The sequence below is a fragment of the Propithecus coquereli genome, unplaced genomic scaffold (assembly GCF_000956105.1).
Source record: "Propithecus coquereli isolate 6110/MARCELLA unplaced genomic scaffold, Pcoq_1.0 Scaffold80, whole genome shotgun sequence".
Lineage (NCBI taxonomy): Eukaryota > Metazoa > Chordata > Mammalia > Primates > Indriidae > Propithecus > Propithecus coquereli.
The window spans coordinates 7,781,810-7,790,998 of record NW_012154174.1 but is presented as its reverse complement, the minus strand read 5'-3'; the positions used below and the strand labels follow the sequence as shown (position 1 = coordinate 7,790,998).

Below are 9,189 nucleotides of genomic sequence, written 5' to 3'. Positions count from 1 at the left end.
CATAGTGGCGCATGTCTGTAGTCCCAGCTACTCGGGAGGCTGAGGTAGTAGGATCGCTTGACCCCAGGAGTTTGAGGCTGCTGTGAGCTAGGCCAAAGCCACGGCATTCTAGCCCAGGCAACAGAGTGAGACTTTGTCTCAAAAAAAAGAATCTATTAAATGTGGTAATGGGAAACTTTAAGGAATGGGAAAATAGGAAATTTTTAGTACTGGCATTTCTCAATAGGAAGAGTTTGTTGCTAAACTTCGCTTTAACTAACAATAGTTAATTCCATTAAAAACATTTAGTTATTTGTTCTTTTAAAATGAAAATTTAGAATTAGCTTTTCAGATAAATACTCAAAGTAGAAGCACACTTAAATAGTACCCTATGCCATCAAATAAAGCTATAAAAGAAAAAAATTTCAGAAAAAGAGACTACCAAAGCCAAATAATAATTCTCTGAAGCAAGCAAAACTAATCATACTCATTTTTGCACTAAACCACAAGCAGATAATTCAGTAATAAATTCTTTAACATCACCCTGATTAACCAAACCACCTAAATATTGACCAGTTGGCAACTTAATGGTAGTGAGAAGAAACAAATTTGAAGTACTTACTTTGAGAGCACAAAAGATGCAGGAATCTCCCATGCACTTATGAGTTGTAAGCTGCCTAAAGCTACGTCGGAAGATGTCCAAGTGCCACAAAACCTGGCAAAAAAGAGAAAATACTCCATTACTCTATGAAGAGGCACCATTTAATTTTAAAGTAAAGAGTTCAAGCAAACATAAGTAATGAATGCAGAAGATATCTTTATTTCCAAGAGAAAAGCTCATTCTAGTATGTTAAAACAAATGTCAAAAAAAAGATGAGGTATCCAACAAGAGGAATGAAGGGCCCTATTCTGGGATAGATATTAATTTGATCATAAAGCGAGGGTCACACAATAACAAAGACAGTATGACAAATGGCAAATGTGATCCTGAAGAGGAAATTTATGGGTTAAAATCTACAGAATGAGGGTTTATTTTAATGGTCCACACAAGAAAAGCAAGAATATTTTAAAATTTATATTAGAAGCTTGAATCATAGTGTGGAATTTTGTCTTCATTTCAATTCTCAATTTTTGGACCTTTCTGAGAGGGGTGACTTCCTTAAGTCAATAGGATAAAAAATAATAGTGATACCAACAGTGATAGATAAATCATAGTCATAGCCCATACCCTTAATGTGATGGATAAGAATGATACTTTGGTACTTTACTTTTGTTGTCTTCCTCCCCCAAACCCATTACCCCCATCTAATCACAAGAAAAACATCAGAAAAATTCCAATCAAGGGTCATCCTACAAAACATTTGATCAGTATTCTTCAAAACTATCAAGGTGACCAAAAACAAGAACATTCTGAGAAACTATCACATGACCAATAAATGTAAACATGGTAACCTGGATGGGATCCTGGAATAGAAAAGAACACTAGGTAAAAAACTAAGGAAATCTGAATATGAAAAAAGGACTACCTCTGGAGCCCCAGATCACAGCATACCTCTGGAGCTTCTTCTTACTTATGTCTCAAGATACACACTCTAAAAGGTTTGGTTTTTTTTATTTTTTTATTTTTTTGAGACAGAGTCTCGCTCTGTTGCCCGGGCTACAGTGCTGTAGTGTCAGCCTAGCTCACAGCAACCTCCAACTCCCAGGCTCAAGCAATCCTCCTACCTCAGCCTCCCAAGTAGCTGAGACTACAGGTCCACACCATGACGCCCGGCTAATTTTTACATTTTTAGTAGAAACAGGATCTCGCTCTTGCTCAGGCTGGTTTCAAACTCCTGAGCTCAAGCCATCCTCCCACCTGGGCCTCCCAGACTGCTAGGAGGTTTTTTTACTTTTTAGAGATAGGGCTTTTGTTTTGTCACCTGAGCTGGAGTGGCAGTGGTACAATCATGACTCACTGCAGCCTCCAAGATCTGGACTCAAGCGTCCTCCTGTCTCAGCCTCCCAAGTAAGACACACACCATCATGCCTGGCTAATTTTTTTATTATTATTTTTTGCAGAGACAGGGTGCCACTTTGTTGTCCAGGCTGGTCTCGAATTCCTGGCCTCAAGTGATCCTCATGCCTTAGCCTCCCAAGGTTGGGATTACAGGCATGAGCCACCATGCCTGGCCTCTAAAAGTCCTTTGAAACAGGCTATGCCCCCAAGTAAATAACCCCTTTTTTAACAAATGTAATAGATTTAACACATCTGTGGCAAACAAAGCTTTCGTAGCAAAAGTCAGAATATTAGCTCATGCAATAATTATTTTCAACATGTAACATGATTATAATAGGGACTCTAAAACCATCAATGCCTCAATCTTTAAGTATGGAAACAGAAATATGTATGTATGTATGTATGTATATGTTGTATATGGCACTAAAAATTAGAATGGAAAGTCATAAATATTATTGTTTCAATTGACAATACAGATAGAACATATAGAAAGAAACAGAATTACAAAAACCTGGACTATGATCAGGAAGGAGGTAAACACACACATCTATAGCAATGCTTTATTTTGCCTGCTTCTAAATTACAAAAGTATTATAAGTATATAAAGTCACTCAAAAACTTAATGTACATCATCCTGGAAAAAAACCTAACCAACCTCCCCAACTACATGAAATTTGTGGTAGTAATTGGGCAAAGTAATTAAATTCTTTCTATAGGCTTGACAGCACAGGATTTTTAAATGTTTTCAAATAAAAACTTGAAAACAGAGAGTATGAAACTTTTTTTTGAGACAGAGTCTCCCTCTGTCACCCTGGCTAGAGTACAGTGACATCATCATAGCTCACTGAAACCTCAAATTCCTGGGCTCAAGCCAGCCTCCCCGCTCAGCCTCCCAAGTAGCTGGAACTACAGGTCCGCACCACCACGCTCCGCTAATTTTTTTCTATTTTTAGTAGAGACAGGGTCTCACTCTTGGTCAGGCTGGTCTTGAATGCCTGACCTCAAGCGATCCTCCTGCCTTAGCCTCCCAGAGTGCTAGGATTACAGGCGTGAGCCACCATACCCAGCTGAAACTTTTATTACACAGATAAGCTTTGCAAGATTCTTGCATTATGAATGAGGAAACTCAGACACTATTACCTGTACAAGGCCACACAACTAGACTATAGAAGGCTAAAACTAGAATCCAGGTCTCCTTATTCCCAAGTCCAGTGCTCTTTATACCAAATATATTACCTTGTCTTCTCTCATAGTAACCCATTTTCTCCTTACATCTGAGTAGTCAGTCAAGCTAATATTTTACCCAACTATAATTATCTTGGGTGGCAAATTTCATTTACTTTTAGTCTGAAAAGCAAAAGAGGAAAATAATTACTTGAAGTTAGGCCAAGGGGGATGAACCTAGCACTCTATGGGCCTGACTAGACAGAACAGACAGACAGGAAGCTTTGGGATTATGAGACCAGTAAAATGGCAAGCAACAGCAAAAGGGAAAATCTAGGGTAGATAATCACCTTAAAGGAATTTATTTTTCACTAGCTCTGTTCAAGCATATCTGACTAGACACTGATCCTGAGCCAATACAGGAGAGCTCAAAAGGAGGAGATGAAGAAGTGGACAAAGACTGTATTCCATTCAGTGTGTGGGTTAAGAGCCTGAATATTATGAGACAAGAAAAACATACCTGAAAGTCTCTGACTTGTGGAAAGAATTTTGCTTTCTATATCAGAGAAAAGCAACTAGGGTGATAAGACACCTTGATCTCAAAAGGAAAAAAAATGAAATGGTAAAGTCGGTTCAGGAAAAAAGTTGATAAACAAGTAGAAAGATCATCTAGTACCTCCCTTTAGGTAGATAAATAACAGTTATTATTTATTTCTCTTATTATCTTTAATCCTTTTTACAAATGAGGTAATTGAGATTCAAAGACATGAAGTGACTTGCCTAAGATTATACAGATAAACTTAAAAAATGACCTCAGGTTACTGACCTCAAACAGAGACTGTCAAGTATAATATTTAAAAGAGTTATCAGAAATACAGCATTAGCAACTGAAAGTCAAAGCTCACCAAAAAGAAAGAAATCACCCTTACCTGCAGGGCACTGTTGAGGAAGCAGCTGTTTTGTCCTGGCTCATTGCTGAGGCCTTTGCTGGGGGCTATAGAGGTTGAGCTTCGAGGCGCAAACATCCCTTGGACACTACCACGGCCCCCTGAAAAATAATTTCTCTTCCAAGACATTATTATTGCTCACATTTAACCCAAAAACACAGAGAAAGTTTTGTATCTTTTTGGCAGGGAATTTCTGTCTGCTGAATTCTCCAAAGAAAGAGAATGCAAAATTTAGTGAATTTATGTTGAAAGACTTTGAGTTTAATGCCTTCCAAACATCATATATGCAGCTCAAGGGACTCAAGATATCCTCTTAGATCCAGATGACAGAGCCTCACTTGTTCCAAACAATCCCCAAATGTAACACGGCACAGGACTAATGTGAACAGAGAAATCCTTAAGTATTGCTTCCCTCTATTTTTCTTGAACTGCCGCCATAAAGTCCTGGTGCACTGGATGTAATCCTCAATGCCAACAGCATCCAGGATCAGGTAAGATGCGTTCTTCAGTCTTGTTAATCATGCTTTTTGTGGACTGAAGATTTTTCCAACTGGAAGGAGACACAGGCAGATAAGCAGGAATCCAACATAGCCCGCCTCGCCCACTATTGCCTTGTCCCATCATCCTCTGAAGTAAAAATTCAAGTTCTGAGCAACTGAAAAAGATTCCACAAAGCCAAGAAGCTTGTTTGAATTATCTGAGGTTTTGTCAAGGTTTTCGTTGCTTCTTTTAAATGTGCCCCAAACTTCTATCGTCCCATCCAGATCTTCAGAAAGTCTCTTCTCTTTTCTTCTGGGACTAGAATAGCCAGCTGTGTCAGAGAGCTTTAACAGAAAGAAAAAAAAATCAAAAGCTTGCGTCACTTAATGACTCTACTGGCTTTGCACTGTTCTGCCAAGATCAACGTTGCCTCACCTCTCACTATAAACTTGAAACCTTGGCAAACAATGCCCAAAAAAAAAAACAAAAAACTATAACAACAACAAAAAAGAGAAACACTCAAACTAGAGGGGCAAAAAAAAGGCTATGAGTAACTTTACTTTTGGGGAAACTTCTCTGAAATTTTCTTGAAGGAGAAGAAAGTTGATCTAAACAGAAATAAAAACCAAATATAAACTTTTAAAACAAAACACAAATCACTAAGTATGCATACACCAAACTAGGAATTGAAACAGTTTTCTTTTGGATGTTGTGAATAAAACACTTTTTAAAAGGTGTTTTCCATTTGTATGGTTATGAAAACCTGCTTAAATGTAGAAGAGCCAAATTAGCAGTCTGAACTCTATTTTGAGCAAAGATATCCCATCCCAGAGAAACACTGATGGTGAGTAACTCACATGTCCTTAACATCTAGTCCAAGAGAATTAAATCTACTTCTGCCCTGTATGTTTGTTTGTTTGTTTGTTTAATTTCTGTCAGAGGATCAGAAAGACAATGTGGGTTATAAATCACTTAAATCCCCAGATTATATCCAAGGGGCTCACAATCAGAGGCAATCCATTGACCAACTTTAGTTTTCAACTAATTAAAATGCCAGTGAGGCAACAGGGAGTAATACCAAAGCAAGCACCTTTTCTGGAAGGAAAGCACCTAATCTCCAGCTGTAAGTTTTCCTAAAAGGCCGCCATGTCCACATAAGGAAAAAATTAAGAATGTTAAGTGCTAAATTTGGTTTCTATTGGTTCCTCAAACTTCTCCTTTCCTTCCCACCATCATACGCACCACCTAAAAAAGCAAAATGTTTTAACATCTTTATCATTCTCTAGGAGATCACCTAGCATTATCCACAGTGTGTTCAGTGGAAAAACTGAAGCGCAGGAATATTAAATGCTTGCACAAGACTGTTCTTTCCCTTCTCTAAATTCCCAGACTATTTATAATCTACATGTCACAATTAAAGTATTTGATTATACATTATACTGCCATATTATTCTGTTTTTATTACTGTTTTATATGGTATCAGTCATAAATTCTGAATTTGACTACATGAAATGAAATAGTAACTAGTGCCAGGCACGTGTTAAACATTATACTTACATTCTTTATTTAATCTTCATAACAGCCCTATTAGGTAGGTACTAATGTTTCCATTTACAAAAAAATAAAGTGAGGCTTAAAGACATTAACTTGCCCACTTCAAAGATGGTTATGTGGGAGAGCTAGAATTGTTTGACTATTACCCACTGTGACTTAATTATGTATTTTATTTTTCTATTCCAAAAGCTCCCATCACAGTGGTAGTTATAAAGGAGGCACTCAATAAATACTGCCTGATAATTAACATGGCACTAGGAAGGAACCCATGTCTCCCACACAGACTGCAAGACCCTCACCTCTCTATACACACCCTCATACACACCCGACTCGAGGTCGCTAAGCAACTTCCAACAAGCCATTCAGCATTCCTTCAGCTCAACTACTGCAAAGGAATGACAAGTACCAAGCCTCCACTTTGCTTGTAGCCAAAAGGACTTGGCAGGCAGGTGGAGTTTCCAGTATCCACATTAGGAGCTTACTGAAACTCAGCCTGCCCTATGACACATACCTCTGAGTACAGGGAGCAAAGGGAGAGAAAGGCAGTAGCAGAAAAAAGATTCCCAGGCTCTGAATGGCAGCATTATTGTAGGGTAAGGCAGTAAGTTCTCACACTTGCTCTAGGTGTGTCAGGAACTAGAGGTAAAAGCCAAAAGAACAAAGGTAGAGGCAGTAACAAATGGTCCAGAGAAAAACTGATGACAAAAAACTTCTCACTTAAGTTGTAGGTCCAGCATCAAACAACATAATCCTTCTCCAATGCCATCTACTGAAGATGAAAAAGAAAATCATAATTCTATCTGTATATGGTTCTAAAGTCTAACCTGTTATATAAAAGAAAAAGGACTTCTTAGGCAATACCGAAGTATTTAGGTATAAATGAGCATAATGTCTACAACTTATTCTCAAATGGTTCAGAAGAAAAAAAAAATATATATATATATATATGAACACATACACACACAGTAATGTACTGCACAACACTGCAGTCAACAATGGACCACATGGTGGTCCCACAACATTATAACGGAGATGAAATATTCCTATCACCTAGTGATGTGGCAGCCATCGTGATGTCATAGCGCAACACATTACTCACATGTTTGTGGTGATGCTGGTGTAAACAAACCTATTGCGCCGCCAGTTGTACAAAAGTACAGCACAGTTATGTACAGTATATAATACTTGGTAATGATAACAAATGACTACATTACTGGTTTATGTGTTTACTATACTACACCTAATAACACATTTCTCAGAACACGTTCCCCTTGGTAAGTGATTCATGACTCTGTATATGTGTGTGTGGAGGGAGGCAGGGAAAGAGAACACATGGTAAAGCAAACACAATAAAATTTTAACAATAGGTGAATCTGGCTATTTTAGAGTGTATTTCTTCTACTTATTAAAAAAAAAAAAGTTAACTGTAAAATAGCCTCAGCCAGGTCCTTTATGAGGTATTCCAGAAGAAGGAATTGTTAACAAAGGAGACATGTGTGTAATTGCCCCTGAAGATCTTACAGTGGGATAAAATGTAGAAGTGGAAGACTAATATTGATGATTCTGACCCTGTGCAAGGCCTGGGCTAACGTATGTGTTTGTGTCTTAGGTTTTTTTTTGCTTGTTTGTTTTTTAGAGACAGGGTCTTACTCTGTTGCCCAGACTGGAGTTCAGTGACACAACCATAACTCACTGCAGACTCGAACTACTGGGCTCAAGTAATCCTCCCACCTCAGCCTCCTGAGTAGCTGGTACTACAGGTACTCGCCACTACACCTGGCTAATTTTTTTTGTAGAGATGAGGTCTCACTATGTTGTCCGGGCTGGTCTCAAACTCCTGGCTTCTCGCCTCGGCCTATTGCACGTAGCCTGTGTCTTAGTTTTTAACAAAATTTGAAAAAGTAAAAAAATTTAAAAATAGAAAAAAGTTTATGGAATAAGGATACAAAGAAAGAAAATTTTTTTGTCAGCTATACAATGTATTTGTGTTTTAGGCTAAGTGTTACTATAAAAGAGTCAAAAGTTTTAAAAAATTTAACAGTTGCTGGGTGTGGTAGCACGAGCCTATAGTCCCACATACTCAGGACGATTGTTTGAGCCCAGGAGTTCAAGGACAGCTTGGGCTTGAACTCCTGGACCCAAGAGACTGAAACCCCATCTCTTAAAAAAAATTTATAAATTTAATGTAGCCTACATGTATAGTGTTTATAAAGCCTACAAAAGTGTATAGTAATGTCCTGGGCTCACACTTACTCACCACTCACTCACTGACTTCCCCACAGCAACTTCCAATCCTGCAAGCTCCATTCATGGTAAGTACCCTATACAGGGGTACCATTTTTTATCTTTTATACTGTATTTATACTGTACCTTTCCTATGTTTAGATAAGTTTAGAGGTACAAACACCATTGTGTTACAATTGTCTACAGTACTCAGTACAGCAACATGCTATGCAAGTTTGTAGCCTAGGAGTAATAGGCTATACCACATAGCCTAGGTGTGTGGTAGGCTTTATCGGCTAGGTTTGTGTAAGTACATTGTATAATGCTCACACAGTGACAAAATTGCCTAATAACACATTTCTCAGAACATATTCCCCTTGGTAAGTGACTCATGACTCTGTATATGTGTGTGTGGAGGGAAGGAGTAAAGCAAACACCATAAAATTTTAACAATAGGTGGATCTGGCTGAAGAGTATATGGGAATTCTTTGTACCATTTCTTGCAGCTTTTCTGTAAGTTTTAAATTATATTTTTTAAGTTGAAAAGGAATTGATAGAATTTAAAATTATGTAAGAATTACCTCACACTGTATGCAACAATATGACTAAAATCATTATACTAGTAGATAACAACCAGATGACACTGGCAATCTCAAAAAAAGAAAGAGAGGCCAGGCGTGGTGGCTCACGCCTGTAATCCTAGCACTCTGGTAGGCCGAGGCAGGCAGATTGTTTCAGCTCAGGAGTTCGAAATCAGCCTGAGCAAGAGCGAGACACCATCTCTACTAAAAATAGAAAGAAATTAATCGGACAACTAAAAATATATAGAAAAAATTAGCCGGG

General features: G+C 38.1%; 1 protein-coding gene across 1 annotated transcript in view; it reads right to left on the bottom strand.

Moving 5' to 3' along the window:
- The window catches only part of USP54 (ubiquitin specific peptidase 54), a 178,262-nt gene that overhangs the window by 75,853 nt on the left and 93,220 nt on the right, over positions 1-9,189 (bottom strand). The window contains exons 2-3 of the mRNA XM_012663346.1: positions 4,072-4,913; positions 602-694 (exon numbers count right to left, since the gene is read on the bottom strand). Coding sequence (XP_012518800.1) covers positions 602-694; positions 4,072-4,218 — 240 coding nt within the window. The 5' untranslated portion in view covers positions 4,219-4,913. The remainder of the gene's footprint in view (positions 1-601; positions 695-4,071; positions 4,914-9,189) is intronic.